The 25,264-nt window shown below is 47.2% G+C and overlaps 1 protein-coding gene across 1 annotated transcript in view; it reads right to left on the bottom strand.

The window, feature by feature from the left end:
* The window catches only part of LOC144798005 (polycystin-1-like protein 2), a 365,276-nt gene extending 340,572 nt beyond the window's left edge, over window positions 1–24,704 (bottom strand). Inside the window, exons 1-2 of the mRNA XM_078668796.1 lie at window positions 24,665–24,704; window positions 12,051–12,185 (exon numbers count right to left, since the gene is read on the bottom strand). Coding sequence (XP_078524922.1) covers window positions 12,051–12,185; window positions 24,665–24,704 — 175 coding nt within the window. The remainder of the gene's footprint in view (window positions 1–12,050; window positions 12,186–24,664) is intronic.
* Window positions 24,705–25,264: the final 560 nt, after the last annotated feature.

Here is a 25,264-nt window from a genome sequence, read left to right as displayed (position 1 = left end):
TGAACTTGACCTACATCATGTTAATATGTTGCACTATGCAGTGCACGTGGGTGTGTAGCAAACCATCAATAGAACCCCCAACAGTGTGGCTTTCCTTTAACGACAGCATGAATTATCCACACACTCTTTATCTTTTGGTAAAGGGCCCTACAGTGCAATATCTGCAAAGTTGATCTTTACTTGAATCCCATTCTTGGCGATAGTATGCCCTAAAGATGACTGCCCTCCTTAATGGTCAACCTACTATATCGTAATTCAGCTTTAGACCTCACACATTAATCTATCATATTCTTCGACATTGCACCTATAGATTAATATAGACTGATGAAAAGCATTATTCCCTTACAAAAACATCAAAAGGACACTGCCTATGGATTTGAAGGGCAAGTCTCACAGATGCTGCATAGGCCATGTATTGAACTTGTAGAATCTAAACAAACAGCTAGATGCATCAAACAAAAATCCCCTCGCAAAGGGGCAGATTCTCAGAATCTGCCCCTTTGCGACCGGTATTTTTGCATTTGGGATGCATCATCCCAAATGCAAAAATCGCAAATTGAGAAATCGCTAAATTGCATATATTTGCATTTAAGGAATCTCAAATTGAGATTCCTTAAATGCAATGCATGAACGTTTTAAAAATAGTGAATTCGCTAATAGGGCATGCAAATTACCATGAAGTACAACTTCATGGTAATTTGCAAAAACTTTGAAAAATGCACTAAAGTGCATTTTTAAAAGTCTCATGTTGCGCACACACATGCCCTAAGGGCATGTGTGTGCGCAACATATGTGCACAGATCAATTTCAGGGGTGTAACAGGGTGTCCGTTGGACACCCCTGCACCCTTGAAATCGCAATCTCAATTTGCGATTCGCTAATTGCGATTCCCAAATTGAGATTGTCTTCCCATTCATTCCTATGGGACTCTAGGCCCATAGGAATGAACGGGGAGGTATTCCTTAATTGCGACTCGCAATTTGTGAGTCGCAATTAAGGAATTCTAAGAAATCGCTATTTTTTTAGTGATTTGTTGATGCATTCCATTTTGCTATTCCTTAATAGCGAATCGGTATTTTTCGCTATTAAGGAATCGCAAAATGGGTTGTTGATGCATCTGGGGGAAAGTTACGCATGAGGTCCTTGGACATTAATCTAAAGGATTGTTTTGTTGGCAATTGGATGAAAACTCCACAAAGCTTAAGATCATAATTACACCATAAGATGCTGACATCTCTCCAATATTGTATATTGAGTGCAGGTCGATTTATCCTGTTCCATTGCCTGCCTCATTGTGCTACAGTACACTTGAACACCAGAAAAATTACACTCAGCACTGTGTAGATTTCCCAATTAAAGAAAAATAAAAATATAAGAAAGCTAATTCTTCATTTGGGTCCTCAGATTATACTGGGAGGGACGTATCACAAATGCTTAAGGATATTGTAAACCAATCAGAAAGTATAATGTGTCCTGGTAACCTCGGAGATTTAACAAGAATTTAACTGCTATTCCTAGAAGTCTTGCAACATCCCCCATCACCTAAATTGCGGTGAGTGCCATCTGTAACTTTAGTACCCCTATTAAACATTTGCTGGACTTCGAAAAGGTGTACCCTAAACGTGGTTTGGGCAATGGTAAACATATAGGGGAAAAGGTCTGTAGTCCAGATGAAAAACCATGGCAGCCGCTCCATTCAGGCCAGCTTAGCAGGAACCCAAGGAGTAAGGGTTGAAAATATCTCTGCATTCCCTTTTCTTGGCTTTTTGAAAGTTTGCAATCGTGATTTAATTGCCTGATTCCGGACCCTGTACAACAGCCCTGTCAGGAGACCCAGGCTCACTTCTAAATCGGTTGGAGGTTAGGGACACAGAAAGCAGCATAAAAAACGTGAAAATGTATAACAGCAGTTTGTGTGAACCCAGAAATGGTTCTGGAGGATTGTGGCTCATTGCTTTTGTGCCATTTTGAAAGAGGCGTGCAAGTTATTGTAACTGATAGGAGCCCCTATGGTTGGAGGTCAGGAAGGGGCTTACTCTCTTTGAATATACCTTTAACTCACCAGGAGCAAACTTATGCTCCCAAAAAGATGGGATGGTGGCCCGATGGTCCTTTAACGTGTCCTGACTCTTCACCTAAATCTTGTTCTTTGTACCTCGAATAAGCCTGTGAATAGTAAGGAGAACTATGTTAGTTCCTAAGTTCCATAGGAAGGTAAAGTATGGGATGGCCCAGCCAAAGCGGAGTGGGTCTACTGCATGTAGGTGGATGGCCCTACCATATGGAGGAATGTTACCCCTTCGTGCCCTCTCTGACTTAACCCTCTCAATTCCATTACCTCAAGTTTTCTGCGTGATAAGTTGGAATCATTTTGTAGTTAGATAAAGGCATCCTTGGTTCTTTGATTGGAAAACTGCCTTCCTAAAATGTGTCTGGCATCATTCGATGTAAGAGCTGCAGCTGGCAGCCCTCACCTAGCAAGTCTGCCAACATCTGATTGATCTGCATATCGCTACCAGTATCATCTTTTCTAGAAGAGACAAAGACCCAGGTTGCAGTACGGCCCTGGGACGCGCTGCCTGAAGTACTGTGCAGCAGGTCCTAGGTTGCTGCATCCAGGGGATCAAAAGAGTACCTGAAAAAATATAATCTGCAATGAGCAAACAGGCCGAATCTGTTCTTTTGGGTAGTTAATCACTTCTGCTTGGAGTAGCGACAAGAGGATTCTTATATATCTTTAGTACCAGTTGGCAGCATTCCAGTATGTTAGAGAGACAGGAGTCTGGGAGGCAAAGGCAAGCAGTCAGACAAAAACAGTGACAAGACACAGGTGAGGCAGTTACAATGACAGTGGTAAAATGATATGGCCACCAACAAATACGCTTACCAAGAGGAGTCTGAAACAAGGACCTCTTACTTCTCTGCAGATTCTGCCCCTGAAACCATCGTTGATCCTATAAAATATGGCAAATAGTTAAGACATTTAAATGTAACCTTAAAAATATGATGTTTAAAGACGTCGTGCCATAGAACAGTTGTAAGATGAGCACAAGTACAACCTATTTATCTTTCTTTCAAAAAGGAATCTTAATAATTAAAATATCTATTTTATAGGAATTAGCTCTATACAATATCATTAAACCTAAAAAGAATTATGTTAATTGAATAGTTGTTTTGTATTGTATTATCTATCTAAATCTATTCTACTATTATAAAGGAAGAACTTTGAACCTTTGGGGGCCCTGAACACTCATTTCAGGACGGGCTGCTATGTCGGGGCTGGCGGGGGTCGGGGAAGCCTGATTGCTCCCGGACAAGGTCGGGGCGGGCTGCTAGTACTAATATAATAAAGAGAGAGCCCAAACCTTTGAGGCGGGTAATCTCAGGAACCACAGTACCAATCACAACACCCAATACAGCGTTGGAAAGGGCAGTTGCAGCAGAAGGACATAGGCTATGCAGACGCGCACCATATACATTTAAAAAGTAAAAGAACCGTGCCAGCAAAGTAGTCCCTTGTGGGCGTGTCTGCGTTGTGCTGTGGGCGTGTGCTGGGGGCGTGACAAACGCTGGGGGCGTGTGGTACGTTCCGCCCTTCATGCCATGCCTCATATCGTGTGCTAATCCCACCCTGCTCCCTTTAAATACCCCTGCACCCCATAATCATAACACACCCTTACTCCTTAAAATACCTCAACACCCTTAAACACTAACCCATCTTAACCCTATAAATATACCCTGTACCCCAAAACCCAAACCTATCCCTAAACCCTAAAAATGCCCCTGCACCCCAAAACCCAAACCTAGCCCTGAACCCTATAAATACCCCTGTACCTCAAAACCCAAACCTACCCCTGAACCGTAAAAATACCCATGTACCCCAAAACCAAAACCTAGCCCTGAACCCTAAAAATACCACGGTACCCCAAAACCACCCCTGAACCCTAAAATACCCCTGTACCCCAAAACCCAAACCTAGCCCTGAACCCTTAAAATACCCCTGTACCCCAAAACCCAAACCTAGCCCTGAACCCTAAAAATAACCCTGTACCCCAAAACCCAAACCTACCCCTGAACCCTAAAATACCCCTGTACCCCAAAACCCAAACCTAGCCCTGAACCCTAAAAATACCCCTGTACCCCAAAACCCATACCTATCCCTAAACCCTAAAACGACCCCTGTACCCCATAACCCAAAACTATATCTGAACCCTTAAAATACCCATACACCCCAAAATATATACCTCAGTACCCCAAAACATATACTGCTATAACCATTCTTACCGTATCCAAACATTAAAAAAAACATGCTTTTACCATTCATGCATTTACAACGAATTTCGTTGTAAATGTATGCGTGGTAAAAGCATATAAAATGTAATGCAATGCGTTATAATGGCATTGCGGAGTCATGGTACATTCGTAATGAAAGTATGCGGAGTGATGGTATGCGGAAAGAAAGTAGCGGAATAATGGGTGTTTACCCTCCCCCGGTAAGTACATTGGTGGCACGGCGGCCCACATCTCCAGCAACATACTCATATTTTTTCACCACCCATTTGAAAAATGCACAGGTCTCTCTCATTGATGGCCAGCACCGACATACACTTTTAGACACACCTCCGCCACAAGTTCTAGAATTGCGAACTTTAGAGCTGGGGAGCTACGTTTGAATCTCGGCATCAGCTCAACATCCTGTGATTCCAGGCAAATCGCTTTGTCTCCTCGTGCCTACCACAAATGAATGTCTTCTTCTGTAATGTAAATTGTGCTCATGCCATGTTGTCGAGTTCGCGCTATATAATATTGCAAGGAAAAATAAAGTAGGGAAACTCGAGTTCACACACTACTGAACGCGCACTCTTAAGTGCATCAGCTGTGCACTGTGAATCGGAGCGTTTCACAGGCCTGTCACAGATAAGAAATGCTATAAAAACGAAATCCTACAAAACAATATACTACTGTCCGGCAGCAATTCATACCCGGACAACGTCGGGATGGACTGCTAGTTAATATATACCACTCTTCTCATGTTCTTCTCCAGGGAAATTTAATGAACATCACATTTTGGAAGTTGCTCTCCATTACTGTCCAGGGACCGGGTTGTGTTATCCATAATTGTGATATTCCAGAGACCACTCTCCTGCTTTGCGAATGTACAATCTCCATCCCCTGTAGAGTGTGTTGCGTATTGGATGGAATGTTAGGTGACTTGATTTGTGATAGAGGAAGACGTAGAGTCACCCTATCCAAGTTACAACTACCCACAGATCGAGGTGGACTGGGTGCTCTGATTTTTAAGCACTACTATCTAGCAGCTCAGCTCCAGTGGCTGGCTCTATGGCTTGTGGGACTCCACCTGATGGAGATATCAGCCGAACAAAATACAGGAATTTTACAAGATAATACAGTAACCAGATAGTGCAACGAATCAGGGCGCACAGCAATATAATTTCGGGGAAGTAAACAGCACATATAGTATACGAGTGGTGCTCCAAGGATAAAGGGTCGGTTGTTATCATAAACAACCCTAATATGCCCTCCAAAAGGGGAGCAAGCCTTATCAACATACAAATTCGAGCACTCCGGTATTTTGCAAACATAGTCAAGAGTTCAGCAATCTCAAAGTAGTAGTCCACTTTAATCCACGTTTCCATTTCAGACTCAACAGATGTCGTCCAAGTCTTCACATTAGGCTTGCGGTAAGCATCATTGTTAGTTCATATTCCAAAGAAAAAATCCTCCAAAACCATTTTCCAAACAGAAAGCCGATAATGTAATTAGCCTGAATATATTCAGCCAACATGTGTTTCGTCGATTGATCATTAATACCGCGACTTCTTCAGGGCTGGCACATCGATTTAGGAGTATACATCCATATAGCCAAAACATTATATGTTGTTGAGTACAGTAACGCTGAGTACTCCTCATGTACTAATAGCGTGGTCCACGCTGTTAGTACACAAGAAGTACTCTCACTGCCGGGACACTTTGCCGGTTAATTGACTCTGGCTTACTTTTGACCTTTACTGGATTTCTGTGCTACTGGGAGTGTGCACACTGGGAGACCTGTTTCAGAAAAACATCCTGATCCCCTTCAATCTACTATCGGTACAGATTGGCCTTCTGGCAGGGCAATTTCTAACACACAGAAGCTTGGTACTCGAACTAGAGCGCATTTGGGGCACTGCAGTCACTGAATCCTCTACATATCCACTAGCCCAGGCACTCTTCTCCCTAGGCACCAAAAGAAGGCTTATATCCTGAAACACAAAAGCCATTCCAGACAGGACCATTGACCCCCTTGTTAACCTACTGCCGAAATGGGAACAAGATCTAGGGCACCCCGAACCCTCAAAGAATGGCAAAGAGCACCAATTTACTCTTGAAAGGGTTTCCACAATAACCAATTTCAATATATACAACATAACATCCTCCACAACGCCTCCCTGACACCGACTAGACTCAAAAGAATCTACCCCACGGCACCACCTGCCTGCCCTTGCTGTGATGCTGTCCAAGCTGATATCCTACACATGTGTTGGGACTGTCCAATTATGCGTACCTTCTGAGATGCTGTTTGCATAACACTCGTGTGGGCCACAGATTGACAAGACCTGAGCAGTATTGACAGTTGTGTTTTGACCCTCTACAGGCACCAACGGGCAGGAGGGTGTAGGTGGGGGTGAGGGGTTGGGGAGGGTGGGGGGGGGGGCAACCAACCTTTTCATTGACTTGGTGCTTTTGTTGGCCAGGTGCATAATTGCATTGAAATGGCAAGTGGCGTCACTCCCAGCAGATTCACACTGGCAAGCCTCAACGGTCAGAGGTGGAATCAGTGGTGCTGCTTCGATAGGAAATTAGTGGCTTACAAAAAAGTCCTAAAGCTACAGCTTGGGATAAACTCATTCATACACTTCAGATTTCACCTGACGACGATGCACGCCATAGCTCCATGCAGGACCACCTGTATACCAGATGGCTGAGCGTGTTGCAGAACTCAGTTACGGGTTATTAAAAAAGGTCCACCTCAGACTGAGTTACTGTGTGTCCAGGTGTTCTTGGAATACACAGTATGTGTTAAAATACCCTCACACACCAAAAGGGCCCTTGGTGTCATGCTTCATCATCGGGGTCTTCCCGCCCCGCTGCGGGACGGGGCGTGCTACGACAAGCGACTACGCTGGAGCACCTTTCTTTTTGTGGGTGCTATGTGAGTGTATTGGAGTGAGTGTCAGTGGGGTCAGGGGTGATATAAAGAGTAATGTTAAAATAATACCTGGCCGTGTGAAAGAAAAAAAATTTAATAGTCACAGGCTGGTATAGTTAAAAAGAGTGGACCGGAGAGAAAAAGCTAGTTACTGGGCTTACTCTCCTGTGCAGGTCACAGGAGAGTAAGCCCAGTAACTAAATTTTTTCTTTCACACGGCCAGGTATTATTTTAACATCACTCTTCATATCACCCCTCACCCCACTGACGCTCACTCCAATACACTCACATAGCACCCACAAAAAGAAAGGTGCTCCAGCGTAGTCGCTTGTCGTAGCACGCCCCGTCCCGCAGCGGGGCGGGAAGACCCGATGATGAAGCATGACACCAAGGGCCCTTTTGGTGTGTGAGGGGTATTTTAACACATACTGTGTATTCCAAGAACACCTGGACACACAGTAACTCAGTCTGAGGTGGACCTTTTTTGATAACCCGTACTTGCAGGAGAGGAGGATGTGCCCACCTTGGTGCCGTTGAGCACCACCTCTTCACTCCCCTTTTTGATATTAGCTGCAGAACTCAGTTACCTTAGGCTCTAATCTAACACCTTAGATGTAGGCAAGGCGCACAAAGCATTCTGGAATAAATCTTCAGCTGTAAGCAGATGCTGGCTAACAACATTATCCCATTGAATAATCTGCGATCAGCTAACAATCTGGTTATCTGACAAAGCAACTGCTATTGATAAAGGCACGGATGAAGTGCCTTGGAGTACAAGGACCTGGTCTCCTTAGCTGATTACTGCTCTGTGTTGTCCATCCTGACATTTTGTTCAGCGTTTTTGTCCTGATTAGGCATTGTTGGAGAGAAAGATGGTGAAGGAGATCTGCTGGGATGGGCTTTGTTACTATCATCTCATACCAAATTTCATTGTTAGATGTAAAGAAGAGGTCATTATGTGCAGCTAGTTGGGAGCTGCTTTGGTGAACTAGATTAGAGCCCTCCAGTTGCCAACAGTATGTGCAGATGTCTTCAATTATTCTGTGCCTGTTCAGTTGGTGATGACTAGTTTATTGGCTGGTATAGCACTGAGTGATGGACAAGCCCGCAGCATATATATCTTATGTGAGTGTAAAATGATGAAGCTATAATTTGCTCCTGAATGTTATTGCAATATTAATACCCACTCCAACCATATCACAGCCTTTCTTAGCGACCTGGATATAGAAAGTAGGGTGCTGGTTGGGTTGTTCCATATCTTTGGGTTGTAAACTGTGGATTGAACATGAAGACGCAATTATCTTTCTTGGTTCAGTTTCAGGGTTGTGGAATTATGTAATTGTCTTGGAAATAACCTTGTTTTCAGCTCTTTTCTCAAATTTGTATGTTCCAGAATGCTTCTAATCCTGGCTGGTAGGTAGTTCCAGAGCTTGGTGGCTTGTAATGAGAAAGCAGTACCTCCTATGGGTTTCTTGTGGTAAGGTGGTGTGATGATTTGTGGTGCAAGCCTGGAACAAGGTGCTGTGCTTTGTTTGTGTTGCTTGAATTTAACTTGTAGGTATAGTGGTCCTTTTCTTTGGGAGGCACTGTTATGAGTCAGCGTCGTATAGTGTTGAATGTATAAATATGACCTAGGCTAGGCACACATGTTCATGTGGGTCATGGGGGATTGTTGTTTGCCAATAACAAGACTGATTTAAGTGTTCTTTATTGTATTTAGTCATGGTTCCGACAATAGAATCCTACTGTAGGTATGCATGGATATATATTGTAAACACTTGTTAACAAGATATAATAAAACAAGCATTGGCATTGCCAATAGGTCTCGCTTGTGGGACCTTATAAGTATTTAGTTTTGCAGCACAATATGATGAGTGGCGTTGCGTGTGTGAGTGGCGTTGCGTGTGTGAGTGGCGTTGCGTGTGTGAGTGGCGTTGCGTGTGTGAGTGGCGTTGCGTGTGTGAGTGGTGTTGCGTGGGTGAGTGGGGTTGCGTGGGTGAGTTGCGTTGCGTGGGTGAGTGGCGTTGCGTGTGTGAGTGGCGTTGCGTGTGTGAGTGGCGTTGCGTGTGTGAGTGGCGTTGCGTGTGTGAGTGGCGTTGCGTGTGTGAGTGGTGTTGCGTGTGTGAGTGGCGTTGCGTGTGTGAGTGGCGTTGCATGTGTGAGTGGCGTTGCATGTGTGAGTGGCGTTGCATGTGTGAGTGGCGTTGCGTGTGCGAGTGGCGTTGCGTGTGTGAGTGGCGTTGCGTGTGTGAGTGGCGTTGCGTCGATGAGTGGGGTTGCGTGGATGAGTTGCGTGTGTGAGTGGCGTTGCGTGTGTGAGTGGCGTTGCGTGTGTGAGTGGCATTGCGTGTGAGTGGCGTTGCGTGTGAGTGGCGTTGCGTGTGTGAGTGGCGTTGCGTGTGTGAGTGGCGTTGCGTGTGTGAGTGGCGTTGCGTGTGTGAGTGGCATTGCGTGTGTGAGTGGCGTTGCGTGTGTGAGTGGCGTTGCGTGTGTGAGTGGCGTTGCGTGTGTGAGTGGCGTTGCGTGTGTGAGTGGCGTTGCATGTGTGAGTGGCGTTGCGTGTGTGAGTGGCGTTGCGTGTGTGAGTGGCGTTGCGTCGATGAGTGGGGTTGCGTGGATGAGTGGGGTTGCGTGGATGAGTTGCGTGTGTGAGTGGCGTTGCGTGTGTGAGTGGCGTTGCGTGTGTGAGTGGCGTTGCGTGTGTGAGTGGCGTTGCGTGTGTGAGTGGCGTTGCATGTGTGAGTGGCATTGCGTGTGTGAGTGGCGTTGCGTGTGTGAGTGGCGTTGCGTGTGAGTGGCGTTCCGTGTGTGAGTGGCGTTGCGTGTGTGAGTGGCATTGCGTGTGTGAGTGGCGTTGCGTGTGTGAGTGGCGTTGCGTGTGTGAGTGGCGTTGCGTGTGTGAGTGGCGTTGCGTCGATGAGTGGGGTTGCGTCGATGAGTGGGGTTGCGTGGATGAGTTGCGTTGCGTGTGTGAGTGGCGTTGCTGTGTGTGAATTGCTGGTGGGGGGAGTGGGGGGGGTGGGCGGGGGAGCAGCAGGCAGATGCGAGTGGAGCGCGCGCTGGAGAGGGAGGGGGTGGGAGGACTAGGCAGCGGAAGAGAGGGAGAAAGGAGCGCGAGGGAGGCGTTTTTAGATACATGAAGCCAAAATTACAAGTGAGCATGTTACAAAAGCAAACGTTACGTTACATGAGACAATAGTGACAGTTGTGCTAGTATCAAGAGCAACAAAATACAAGAGGTAGCAAACGATATGCAATAGCATATCTGAGGGAACACGGCCTGGAGGTAGCAAACGATATGTTCTTAGTGGAAACAAGCTTCTCGGCATTGCTGGTTGGGGGAGTGGGGGGGGTGGGCGGGGGAGCAGCAGGCAGATGCGAGTGGAGCGCGCGCTGGAGAGGGAGGGGGTGGGAGGACTAGGCAGCGGGAGAGAGGGAGAAATGAGCGCGAGGGAGGCGTTTTTAGATACATGAAGCCAAAATTACAAGTGAGCATGTTACAAAAGCAAACGTTACGTTACATGAGACAATAGTGACAGTTGTGCAAGTATCAAGAGCAACAAAATACAAGAGGTAGCAAACGATATGCAATAGCATATCTGAGGGAACACGGCCTGGGGGAAGCTGGCTGGGGAGGGGGAGGAGAAATGAAAGGAAGGCTGTGTTTGCGGGGAGAGAGAGGGGGGGTGCTGGTGTGGGAGGGGGGAGGTGCTGGTGTGGGAGGAGTGCTGCTACGGCAAGGCTGTGTTTGCGGGGAGAGAGAGGGGAGGTGCTGGTGTGGGAGGGGGGAGTTGCTGGTGTGGGAGGAGTGCTGCTAGGGGAGGAGAAGCCCTGGCCGTGAATGCTCGTGCATGTTCACGTGAACTGCAAGAAAACGCCGGGCTGAAACCCCTTAGTTTGAAGAGGATTTTGCCGACATGAATTCGATCCTATCCATTCCTGCGGAATGGGACAGGCTCGACCTAACAAAGAACATCACGAGCTATGCAGAAAACATTTTAAATTATTATGAGGTTGGATAGTAGTGTTTAATTTTTGACCATGGTAAATCTGGTTACCATGTGAAAGGGAAATCGTTACTAAGAGGTAATGGAATGAGCCAGGGTAAGTTACTGGGTTACAAATTGTGTTTTGACTGAGTCAGAGTGACAAAGGACTTAGGCGACCACCTGCAGCTTATCATGTGGGTGGAAGAGTGGAATAGTAAACTCAAACTACTTTCAGAGAAAACAACAGCAGGAGACTGACCTTTAAGTTGAGTGATGATGGCATAATTGAATTCCAAGAAGACGTATAATCAACTAAACAGCCTTGTCCTTCCAAATATTCTGCAGATGAGAAATAAAAAATATAAGTGTATTTATTGGTACCACAGTCAAAGACCGACCTCACTTAAGAGATGTGGATGCAAGCGCTTGATGTGTAAAGGCTTCAACCAATCACTTTGTCACAGATGTGGGCATTAGAGAGTGAGTGATGAGAAGCACTGTCTCGCCTTTGCAAATATTTTAGCAAATCCACAAAAAGACACTGGCACAGACTTTCTCTCATGTCTCTATGTCCTGAGCTCACTTGTGCTCCCTCTTTTATTCCTGTCCCCTGCGTATTCTCTTTCTACCCCCCTCTCAGAGGCAAGGCAAAAAAGTCTAGATACCTTCATGGAAACAACATCCTACTGAGTATGGGGGGCACATTGTGTGAGGTTTGCTGCTTCTTCCTCTATGCTCCCCTTACACACAGGAATAACTTCAAGCTCCACTAGGTGTAACAAGGACTTGCAAGCATATGATGCCTTAGTACCCTCTATCATGGGTTTAACCTTGTGGAAGTTGATTCTTACCATATTCACAGATGAAAGGATGGTGGCTCTGGCAGGGGAAGCTCACTTGCATGAGGTCTGCACTTTTGGAGAGCGAAGTACAGGTTGGAGGGCTCTCAGAGAAAGGTTCTCTCCCATCTTGTTGAGCGTGGGCTCCTAGACAAAAGCAAAACACCATGAATTCTCACAGTTCCATAAAGAGCCATCCTGCTAACGGAAATGCACTCTCTCTACACATCACTCCAGTTGCACTTTGCCCCTGAGCAGAAGAAGGATATCGTCCTTGCAATGGCAAAACTATAGGAACACGATCACTTATTTTCTTACTTCCCATCCTTATTTATTTTTAAAGTCTTTGGCTCCCACACATTCGGAACCCACTGTTTTAATTTCTGGTGTCTCCCTACGTTCTCAATTTCTGTTTCATCTTCTCTGCTGTAAGAAAACTTTTGTTTACATTCCTCTAGTCTAGGCTTTCCACTCCACTACCTTCCCTTTTTGCTTTTGTTTGTATCCTTTTCTATATTGTATTTAAAGTATCCCTTCGGACACACAAACCTTTTTTTCTCCATTGATCTGTCCCTTACAATTCTTATTTAACTGTGGGTTATTTTGTTCCTTTCTACATCTTTTATTAGAGCACACTGGCCCATATATCTTTGGACAGGTAGCTTTAGCTTGTCTAAGGACCTTATTACGAGTTAGGCAATCCTCCTGTAAGACCACCATTGCAGCACCCACAGGGGGACTGCCAAGCCCGTGGTGCACCCGCCCACCGGATTCCGAGTTGAATCCAGGGCGGCCGGTGCTGCAGCGGTCTCACGCCGGTGGTTGTTAAGCGCATAGGAGGGCCTTAACAGCAGATCGCCCCGTGAGAGTGCCTGCATCACGTTCCTGCACGGTGTGGCATGCACTATGTTGTGCATGCCACACCAAGCAGGAACGAGGGTGCAATGTCAGTGGGACACAATATTTGCTTCCCCCATGCACCCCTCAGGCCCAGATTCGTCCAGGGGCCCTGTTAGGGTCCCCTTACCTACATCTCTGACACCCTTTTTATACCTGGCTCTCCGCTATGAAATGGGCAGTGGATTTGCAGTTCGGAATATGCTCGGCGGTGCCGCATCGCTACCACCAGCAGATTCCTGCCACTTTCTGCTCTGCCACCGCTGCGGGATCCTGGATCCCGGAAGAGACACCAGTTTTGTGGCGGACCGACAGCCACACTCCGAATATGGCGGGTGGATCCGCAGGGGTGGCCAGGCCGCCACAGCAAGTACGGCAGTCCTAGGAACGCCATACTCGTACGGAGGCACTAAATCTAGGCAATAAGCTCTGGAGGCAGCTGCAAACCTGTGTGTTGTGTGGAATCCTGAGAGAACAGGCCAGTCCTCAGGCGGAGGTAGCCCGCTTCCCCCCTTACTCCTAGTTGTGTTATTCCTGTCATCAAGTGTTATTCCCATCGTCAAGCTCCAGCACAAATCACAGAATTTGTATTTAAATCGTGCCAATCAGCCTATTTAACTATCTGGACAGGAGTAGATGTGGTTGCATGTCATATTCTATAACTTTTTGCGATTTCTATTTCTCCTTTGCCTCAAATAGATTTTTCTTCCCTATTTGATGTAATTTATATTGACAGTCATTGGTGCAAGCTCCGTCGAGGGTCTGATAGGTTGGTGCTGGTCTCTGACTCCAGTGGAGAACAACCTTCCCAGTATAGAGACTCTCGCCATTCCGTTGCGGCGGAAGCATTCTTTTTTTTTTTTTTTTTTTTTGAAAACCTTTATTGACCTCAAAAAGGAGAGACAAGTCAAGGCCTACAACCCAGCCGGCCGGCCGCAATGTACAAAACAATCAGGAGTCATCAGGCAAATATCACATAATCAATCAATACAAAGCAGAGGCCGTACAATCATAAAAGGGGAGAGAAAAATTCAGGAACCAAAGGGCTAAAACACAGGAGTAAATAAGGCTTAATTTTATACTATGGGGAGAAGACATATGACAGGCGCACTTTCAATACGGAGGCATCCGATATCCCGTAATCAACTGCAACATTAATAAGGGGGCATGGGGCCAGAAGATCGGGGGGGATAATACTAATGCATTCAAGAAATCAGGATATGTGAGACACAATCAGCCCCTGAGCATTCTTCACGTAACATGCCCGCCACCCAAGACACTACCAAGCCAGAACAGAGGGATCGGAAAGACAATAAACCAAAACCAGCTCGTCATAATAACTTCTAGGACACCGAGAGGAAAAAGGGGAGGGGACGAAGTAGGGAAGGGGAGGGGGAAGGGAAGGGAAAACGGAGGGAAGACAAGAGAAGACAATAAAAAGGGAAATAAAGAAATAAGAAAAACGAAAGGAAGAAGACACGCCGACCCAGGCCCCCCGTGGCAGGAAAACAGGAGACAAAAGGAATAGCGGCCCAAGTGGGGGTATGGCGATCGGGGAGAAAGACAGCCGAAACCTATCAGGAGGATTAACGACGCCACACCCCCCACCCGAAACACACCAGAGGAGGTCAGGACAGACGCGGCCTCACGAAAAAGAGATAGAAAAGGGCCATAGAACCAGAGGACAAACAAAAATAGTACCCAACCCACCCGTCCCACCCTGCACCCCTGTAGAAGGCTATGGCCTACCCTTCAGACAGCGTGCCTGTCGCCCTAAACCAGAACCCGAAATATAGCGAGAAGTAAGAAAGAAGAACGAGACAAAAAAAAAACAACAAAAGCGAAGAAAAAAAGACAGGAGGGAGGAGCAGAATAACTATAATCCAAACAGGCGGCCGCAGCCCCCCGCCCAACCAGAAAAGCACAGTCAAAAACAGACCAGGACGACACCCCATCACTCACTACAAAACATTAAGAGAAGGGGACCGCCCACCTTTCTACGATTAAAAACAATGATGCTACTAAATCGTATACCGGGAATAAAACAGAAGTCGTACATTTCACCCCCAACCCTTTCGAGCGACAAACCCCACCCACCACATGGCAATGTAAAACCACATACTAAATACGAAATCAGCATATAGTCGAGTGGAATGGTGACTAACATAGCTACGTGGGGGGTAGATAGATCCACAAGGGAGCAATAGTCCGAACCAAAAGTGTAGATGCATCAACAATCGCAGCACGATCAGTGTAAAACAGGAGTTCAGTTGCGCCACTGGATCGGGCGAGGTGGCCCCAATTATAGACACAGGCAAAGTCGTCGAAGCAAGCACAGGAGGCAGTCCACCAATAGTTTCAGGCAACAATGTCGAACATGGTCGCAGTACAGCATCCAAGTCCCCGGGGTCCGAACCATGAAAAGCAGGGCGCCCCAAAGTCACCGGCGCACTACACGATCTTCGATCAGTGGCGGAGACACTCAAGTCAATCGAGGGGGGCGAGGCAATGAAGTCATCGAAACAAGAGTGCGACAAGAAGAAATGGCCGCCCAAAATGGCGGCAGATCGTGGCGGACCCACCGAGACTCCCAGGGCCAGGGAAGCGTGTAGGGATCTCAGGGCTTCCAGGATATCTCTGACCGTCGGCTCACGTCCACCAGATCCGCTCCCCACACGATTAGGCAACACGGGCCCGCCGCCACAGGGTGATTCTCGTTCCAGAGGGTCGGCCGCCATTTCGTGAATCAGCCCAATCGCCGCCCACCAAGACCCCCGGAAATAACAGTTCGCAAATGTAGGACTTTACAAGCTCCGGGGGTCCCAGCAAGGGCGGCCTCGATGCCAAAATGATATCCGCCCAAAACGGGTCTCCGCCAGCACCAGCCCCGGCGCCTCAAACAAGCGGAGTCCGGGCCCCAAGGACCAGGGCCGCCGGACCAAGCAGCGGCGGAGGGAGACCCCTTCACAGAATCAGGTCCCGGGGCCTCTCACCCACGTCGGCCGAGCGGCCACCAGGGCAGGCCCGGGTCAGGATCGCCGGGATCTTCGCACATCGGCTCCCAACACTGGTTCTCGCTCTCGGCCGGGGCCGAGAGCCGTCGGATCCCGCCGGCCAGGTCCCGGTCCAAGTCTCGCAGAGGCCCCGATCCCTCGGAGGCCACAACTCCGGAGCCACTGCACACCGAGACCCCGGGGTCGGATGGTAAGTACGAACAAGCCGTTATGTTTCAATGCCCCAAAAGATGTGTCGTCCTCGGACAGGATAGAAGACAGGATAGTCAATCAGGACGGAGGGCTGTGGGAGCCGAGCTAAAGGGCGACCATCACGGTCGCGAGCTAGGCTCCTCGGGGGGCGGAAGCATTCTTAGCTAAACTGAATGTTGTTATTTTTATGTCTGCTGCCTCTGCATTTATTTTGATTTTCATAAATAAACTCCAAAGGTTTTTTTAATTAAAATCAAATATCAATGGCCCTGTAGCACTAGAAGATTTCTCCCAGTAAGTGAGGCCTATTTTTAGCATTGGTTGGCTGCATTATAACTCTCACTTTCCTGTATCTTATTCATCAGACTGTTTCCTTCCACTGCTCATTTTTGAGGGGCTACTTTTTCTTTTTGTTTAAGCACTCTACAAGAGTGCATGTTTTCTGCTGTCTACCTTATGGACTGTACCCCCCTCAGTGTTTCTACTCCAGACCCATCTGCCTACCTTGGTCCATCAGTGCTGTACTGCTCCAGTTCAGGTTTTTGTATTTGAATTTTATGTCAGGACAGGAGGTGAGGATTATGCTATCTTTTCTTCGCATTATTCAATCAGCAGCCATAATAAACATCACAAACCACAAATCCCATGAACATTAGGGATAAAGTTCCTATGAGTTTCTCAGAGCTCTACCGATCAGGACTTCCCAGGGCCATCTTTGTCCCCCAACAGTATCCTTTCTTCCTTTTTCTTCGCTGCTCCTCGCAGCCATAAGTTTAGTGCAGGCTTGATACCCTTTATGTTTTTCGATGATTGAAAGAGATTTGTGATAACTTTTGTGTATTTTCTTCACAGGGTGCCTTACTCCACCCACGGAAGCACAAACTGTATTTGATTCCCTTCTTAAAGCATCTTACTCCACCCGTGGAAGTACGCTTGTTTCTGCACGGTGCTAATTTGTGTGTCGGGACTTTGAGGAGCAGTCCTCTGACCGCTGGGTGGTCCCTGTACACAGTTCCGCAAGCTCACCGTGACCGCCACTTGCATCGCATTCCTGTCAAGGATCACGATCGAATCAGCCGGCCGCTGGGTTGGTCCTGGTCCGCAGAGTTGACACCCCGCTGGGGTCAGACCACCAGCCTACGGTATAATTTTCATTGAAGCCACAGCACTTTCCATGTGATGCCTGCTGGGCAAGTACTTTAGGTCACTGACCTCCCCCCTCTGCTACCGCACACGCAGGCCTTCTTGGGCTTAATGAGGCCGTATGCAGAGCCTCCTTTGTCTTGCAAGGTGTAATCAATTACCCTTCAACTCCAATTCCTTGAACACCCACCGGGCCTGTTGTCAATTAAATGATTCACTATTGTTATATTCCAGAGTTGGGCCCATGTAGATAGGCAGCCTATACCGTACACTGTACTAGAAAATAAAATGTCAGCGAAGACTTTTTACACACATTTGCATTCACGACAATGTTGGATTAGTTTCTCTGAAACTACTTTGTTTACACACCCAGCTTCGCACAACATAATCATGATGCCTTGTACATCATCTACTAGGCTTCTCTACGCACTAGGTACAAAAGTCATCCTATTTTCTTCCACGGGGTCAGTACCAAGACCTATCCATATTCGGCGACTTCTACCCCAGGCACCGTGTATCTAGAGGAGGACATCAGCAAAACACCTCTCCCAGTGAGTGTCATCCCTTTCTCTCAGGTACAGTTGGGGGGCAGACTGCCACAATTTGCACACAATTGGAGGCTCTAACCTCAGACACCTGGGTTCTTCAACCCATCCAGGGTTTTCACATATCGTTTTACTGCTCCCCCTTTAACCCAGACCTCCACAGCCCCTTCATTTTCCCACTGAGCAATCCTCCTCGGTAGACACGGAAATTCAAGACCAACTAGGCAAAGGTACCATTGCTCAGATGGACCCGCACCCTCGTGGTTTCCTCAGCAACATCTTCTTAGTAGACAAACGCGATACTGAGGAAACGCCCAGTAATCTATCGCAAACTATTCAAAAAGTGGTTGGTTTACCGCTACTTCATGGTGGAGGGAATTTACCTCCTTTGAAATCTTCTCCCAATGACTGGTTGGGCCGCCTGGATCTAAAAGACGTGTACCTTACAGTTACCATATTTCCCCTCCACCTGCGCTTTCTCCAGTTTCAGTGGCTCAACACCACTAATGAATTCACTACCCTGCCTTTCAGCCTTTCCTTGGCTCATTTGTGCTCACCAAGATCCTCCGACCAGTGGTGGAACACCTATACCTGGACGATCTTCTCCTGATGAACCAGGACACTTGAGCCATACGCATCCATCTTCAGTGGGCAATTTCCCTCCTGCAGTCGCTGGGGTTTCTCATCAACGAGAAAGTCAGTCTTGTCTCCAACACATTCCCTTGTCTTCGTGGTAGACTCTGTACAAGCGACTCTAAACCTTCCCTCCCGGGAGATCGCCAAGATCCGTCACAAACTGATTTACACTCTAACAAAATCAGTCACCTCACTGCACCAGGTGACGTGAGTGGTTGGCCATCTATCCTCATCCATGCAGGCCACATTCCCGGGTCCCCTACATTTCGTTTGGGTCTTGTGATCTGCAAGTGGGAGTACCACAGGGTTCAGCCTTGAGCCCTACTTTATTCAATATATAGCTCACTCCTCTTGCGTTCTTGGCAGAGGCTCTGGCAGCAAAAACAATCTCAAATGCTAATGACACCCAATTAATTTTTTCCTGGGGTAGGGATGAAGTGTTCTCTTGGGACTGACTCACCACCAGCTTAAATGTATTGCTGGAAAGAAGGAACTACTATTTTTTGGTGTGAGAGCAGATGAGCCCTGGCAGTCCTTTTGGCCTGTGGATACTCCTCCTCCAATACGCCACACTAGCTCTATCAACAATCGAGTCTTTAAATTTGAGGGTGAGCTTTCTTTTCTGTCTCAGGTTAATGCAGTGATAAGGACCTGTTTTGGTCTGTTACGTGTGCTGAGGAAGTTTCTGCATTTTCTTTTTTGCTACTCAGAAACTGGTAATTCAGGCATTAATAACATCTAGACTTAACTATGGCAATGCACTGTATTTGGGCTTGCCTGATTACTTGATTAGTAAGCTGCAGGCGATCCAAAATGCAGCAGCCCGTACTCTTCTAGGTCTACCTCTGAGAACTCATGTATCCTCTTATCTTAGGGAGCTGCTCTGCCTTCCCATTAGGAAGAGGATCCTTTTGAAGACCTTGCTCCTGGTACACAAGGCACTCCATCAGTCTGGTGCAGGAGGGTACCTCTGCGTTCAGCCAACCTCTTCCTTGCAAAAATCCCAAGTATTCAGCGGTCCAGACTGGGGGGCAGGTCCTTTTCATTCTTAGGTCCTTCAACATGTTACAAACTCCCTTTGGAGTTTCGGAGCATTTCAGCTACCTCCCAGTTCCAGAAGAAACTGAAAACTTGGCTTTTAAAGCAGGATTAGTGGTTGTCTCTTTCAGTCAGGTATCACTGAGGTGCCAGAACACTTCTTGGAGTAACAGAGTGCTATAGAAATGCCCTTTACATTACATTACAGGGCCCTTAAGTGCCTCCCAACTTCTCACAAAGAGGTCTGATGTATTTGGAGTGCGTCCCCCTGTCAGTAGAAGCGAGGTTGGTACTCCAATGGTAACTAGCCCATATGGAGGCATATAGCGGCTGCGTATTCTGGTCCCAGCCTAACTTAGTGATAGTCAGATGTCAGTGGAGTGGGTTGGGGAGCTCAATGTGGGGAATTCTCCGCTGACAGAAGTTGGTCAGAACTAAAGAGTTCTCTTCCCAACAATTGCTTAGAGCTGATAGCAGGCTCCTCCGCAGTCAAATGTTGGTAAAAAGATCGAATTCAGTGCAATGTTTGTCTCAAGATGGCTCAAGGTACATCAATAATTTTGGGGGACCCAGTCGAAACCCCTTTCAGATCCAGCAATGAGCTTCAGGAAATATTGCCTGGAGAATCAGATCTCCATCACAGCGAAGTACCTTCTAGTGACAGACAATCAAGTGGCAGACTGGCATTCCCGCCATCTGAGGGATCTCAGTCTGTGGACCTGAACCCCTCAGTCTTTCGGAAATTGAACCTCCTTTGAGTCCCCTCTCTGTGGACCTCTTTGTGTCCAGACTGAATCACCTATTTGCCAGGTACTTCAGCTGGAGGCTGGATCTCTCGGCTCAAGCGACAGATGCATTCATGCAAGACTGGAGCTCAGAGACTAATACTCCGGAACTGAGGGTCATGAGAAATTGCTGGATACGCTGTCAAAAGACACGAACATGGATCTCATATGTCCCAGAAATGCCGATAACAATGCTGGCAATTCTATCACATGGTGGGAGGTGGGTCGGTCTCAATGAGTGGACAGTGGCATGAGCGATGACAGTGGAGGACATGTTCCGCACGGGCAAGCTCCTACCGTTAGAGTACTTACTGGCAGAATTCAACCTCATGGTGGGGCATTTTTTGTTACATAGGGTGGTGACCAAAGACTTCTGCATAGGCTGGAAAAAGGGTATGTCCAAACCTCTGCCACACAAAACCTGCCAGTCCGTAGTACAATCTGTGGAGACCATCAAGGTGGCCACGTCTATACAAGGCCATAAGAGGGGTGTATGATTTGCCCATTAGACAAGCTGAAGGGACCATGGGCTGAGGATCTGGGGATCCCCATACCAGAAGCAGATTGGCTCGACTTTCTGGAAAAGATTCCAAAGTTCTCGAGAAACACCCATTTAAATTGATTAATTATTATATCCTGTACAGGGCATATCTTACCCCGGGCATTTCAATAAATATTTCAGTAGACGAGGCCTGCCCACATTGCGGGCTGGCAAATGTTGAGCTTAAGCACATGCTGTGTGACTGCCCCTATCTGAGTAACTACTGGTAGGAAGTGATGACAGTAGTGCCGGCTGTCCCCTCTAGGGAGGTCCCCTGCACACCTGACCACTGTTTGTTGAGCTGGTTCCCACACAACCCCAAAAATAAGGCACAAGCCACTTCCAGGATCTAGTGTTTCTCTTCATAACAAAGGAGATTACACAACACTGGTAGGCCTCGGTAAGCCCTCGTCTCCCCATCTGGTATTAGGAACTCGGAAGGTGGGCTGGGTATGAGGGAGAGGTGTTACTCAGGGAGGCCAAGCGAGGCCTGTGCTCGATGGAACTTGCGCAAGCTTGGGGAACAATAGTAGACTTCTTACAAGATCCCGAACTGAGCTCATCCACATCATCATGGGCGCATACTCCTGCCTTGGTTGCTCCTCAGCTGTAACTAAACATATCGACATTAGTTGTGTATATGGAATGCCATGCTGCGCCGCTCAATAGGTATTAGTGAGATCCTCCCTAATATGCTAACAAATGAGATACACAATAGATGATAACAGTTGAGAACCCACACCATGCAGTGATCTGTTTCAGAGATGGTGGTTCGACGGAGAGGGGTTTGGCGGGTGGGAGTGGGGACTTTGTTGTTTGAATCGTGTAAGCTGAGATGTGTATCACCTGCTATTGCTATAATGTTATCACAAATGACCATGCATTATTGAGACATTTCTAAGCGTTTTGTAATAGAATTTTTGCTTCACCTGAAACGTTCAATAAAATCTGTTTAAAAGAAAAAAAAGACTGGAGCTCAGAGACGGGCTGTTCTTTCCCGCCTTCTCGATGATAATGCGGCTGTCCGCACAGGTCTGTCGACAGCAGGCTGACATGGTGGTGACCACTACCTTATAGAGGTCTGAAGCATGGTTTCCAGGTCTGATAGAACTTTCTTCGGCTTCTCCAATTCATCTACCCCTGTTTAACTCTCTTCTCCGAGATCCCTCCGACAATCCCCACACCTAGTCCTGGAGGTTTCTCTGCAGCTGATGACGTGGAGGATTACTGGAGACAATGGCATGTCCTGGGCCTTTCGTGCCAGGTTGCAGACCTCCTCTCAAAGGCATGGGCGAGCAACACCAATAAAGTTTACATATCAGCTTGGTCTAAGAGGCTGGGTTGGTTTCGTCAACGGCACCTGGATTCCGTGGGAATCCCCGTAGTCCATATCCTGAATTTCCTGGCTTGGCATCATTGGCATACCGGACAATAAGTACCTTCCGTTCTGCAAGTTCAGCGGGTCATCCCCCTTTTGACAGACTTTCTGTGGGTGAACAACCACTAACACGTAAACTTCTCAGGGGAGGACACCTGTTTATCCCTCTGGAAACAAAGTATTCTGTGCTCTGGGACATCAAATGTCTTGCTCGACCTGTTCCTCTGGCATGTCTCCTGTGACTAATATCTTGCTGACAAATTTCCGATGTCATGGCATTGGACATCATGGGTAGAGTCTTTACTCCTGAAGGGGTGGCTTTTCATGTTTCATGTAGAACTAAGACCAACCCAAGAGTGATCTCGTACCCGGCGTTTCCGCACTCTCCCAGGTTACGCATAGTCAAATGCAATAAAGCATATGAAGCTATGACGGAAGACGTCCATCCTAAGGGAGAAAGACAGCTTCTTATTGCCCTTACAAAACCGCATAAGGCATTCTGCTTCTCTACCATCTCTAGATAGATTAGGTGGGCCATGCAAGAAGCAGGCATCTACACTCATAAGTTTGGGGCTCATTCCACCAGAGGAGCCATGGCATCCAAAGCGTTCTCCTTCGGGGCTTGCTTAGAGGATATGAACATGGCAGATTGATCCTCTGACTGTTTTTAAAAGTTTTTATTTTAAGCCATTCCCTAACATGGCAACCCTAGTTGTGGATAAGCTTTAAACTAGTATAATCCTCAGCTCTGTTCCTAACATAGAGTATAACATTTCCTAGCTTCTGTAAAGGAAAGTTTCAATTCTATGAAGGACTTGGAGCTGATGATTATCCCACCCGGGGTCGTGGAATGACAAAATCCGCACCCCCACCCGCCCAAGGTTTTACATGAAACTTTATTAAAGAAAGTAGGTAAATCATTGTTTATAGTATTGCAGTGCTCAATGAAATTGTGGTTAAGTGCCTTTTTCTGTATGCAATCATAGTCCATACTATTAAACTAACGTTTGATTATTTTCGGCTAGAGTGCTCAATATTGTCTTCTATTGCAGGTAATGATTCGGGCAAATAGGAATAATAGTTCATCCTAGCTGTTCTTCACTCAAAGAGGAAGAAATCACCCTGTCGTGGGACTATGAAGACCCTGGGACACCCTGATTGGTTGACTGCTGTTGAACACATATGAACTTTTTCCTAATGTTTATGTGATCCGTGGGTTTTTATGTTTTTCGAGGCTGCTGATAGAAAAAAGCGAAAAAAAGATAGCATAATCCTCGCCTCCAAGTCCTTAGTAGAATTGAAACTTTCCTTTACGGAAGCTAGGAAATTTTATTTTTCTGGAACTTGTAGTCCTATTTTGGATTAAACAAGACTACAAGTCCCAGAATTCAAATAAAAACTGGGACTGGAGGAGTACATTACGTATGGACCTGGGAAACTTGTCAGGGCTGTACGTTGTCTGTGTGCTTCGCGCCATCCCCTCCTACCTACCCTCTGATGCTTGTCTGCTTTCCCCAGCCCCTTCCATCCATCCTCTGTCATCTGTGTGCTTGCCCCAGCCCCTCCCACCCTGCTCTGTCCATTTGGTTGCCCACACTCATCCTGCCCACCCTCCATTGTCCATGTGCTTACCGCAGACTATACTGTCCACCCTCTGTTCTCTGTGTGGTTGCCTCTAGCCCCAGGGTATTTTTTAGGTCTCGTGACCTACAATGCGCGCAAGCGCATTGAGGGATCGAGAATTCAAGTAGCCAAAAACATCGTCAAACCAAGGGCTTCGTTCCTGCGGTTTTCTGGAAGTTCCCGTGAATCACGTGAGCAAACAAGCACGCGCATTCACGGTCAGCCCAGCACATCAAAGGGCTTCTCCTCCCCTAATTATTCATGGCCGGCCGCAGGCCGGCCGTACGTTCAGTTTCCCAAAGGCTTCTCCTCCCCTAATTATTCATGGCCGGCCGCAGGCCGGCCGTACTTTCAGTTTGCTTCTCTTCATCAAGAGTTTGTCCATTCATCTAGCAGAGAGAAGTACACCGAAGGGCACATGTACGTTTCACAGAATTCATAAGTGTATACTCCTGTCAAATGTCAATAAGTGGCATGCAGCAGACGTCAGCTGCTAGTGTTTATTTCACTGAGTGTTCATGTCGGACTTTGCTGTGGGCCTGCCAATTTAGATCTGCTATTCATTCGTAGAAGTCTTTTTAATCGAGAATGCAGGCGCCCATGCACACCAGGACGCAGGCGCCGCCGGCTCATGATGCACGAAGCACTATTTGTTTTCTGGGGCTGTTTGTGGCATATTGCTTTTGTGTTCTGCTTGCGTATCTACGTATGTTTAAAGTGCTGTAAAGAACACGCATGTCTGATGGTTGGTGAACTGAAAGCCGGCCAAAATATTTCTGCTCATTTGCCATCGATAGGAAAATTCCCTCACGATTGATTTCTCACTCTTACTACCTGCATCCACGCTTTTCCTCACCACGCCAATTCTCGCCATTGTTAAGTAGCTTTCTTTGTGACTTTGAACGGTACTATATTGTACATCCATTTTTTTTAATCGTCTCACTCCTCCCACACCAGCACCTCCCCTTTCTCTCCCCGCAAACACAGCCTTTACTTTCATTTCTCCTCCCGCTCCCCATCCAGCTTCCCCCAGGCCGTAGCAGCACTCCTCCCACACCAGCACCTCCCCTCTCTCTCCCCGCAAACACAGCCTTTACTTCTCCTCCCCTAATTAATCATGGCTGGCCGGACGGCCGTACTTTGACGTTTTTTGAAAGCATTATTCAAATAGGTGTCCACATTACTCCGTTTACCTACCTTGAAAGGATGAAAGACTGAATTGGCCATGATGCGATTCCAATAAGTGGCATGCAGCAGACGTCAGCTGCTAGTGTTTATTTCACTGAGTGTTCATGTCGGACTTTGCTGTGGGCCTGCCAATTTAGATCTGCTATTCATTCGTAGAAGTCTTTTTAATCGAGAATGCAGGCGCCCATGCACACCAGGCCGCAGGCGCCGCCGGCTCATGATGCACGAAGCACTATTTGTTTTCTG

Source organism: Lissotriton helveticus, chromosome 12, assembly GCF_964261635.1.
Source record: "Lissotriton helveticus chromosome 12, aLisHel1.1, whole genome shotgun sequence".
Lineage (NCBI taxonomy): Eukaryota > Metazoa > Chordata > Amphibia > Caudata > Salamandridae > Lissotriton > Lissotriton helveticus.
Note: the sequence above shows the minus strand (reverse complement) of the source record. Positions and strands in the feature narration are given on the sequence as shown.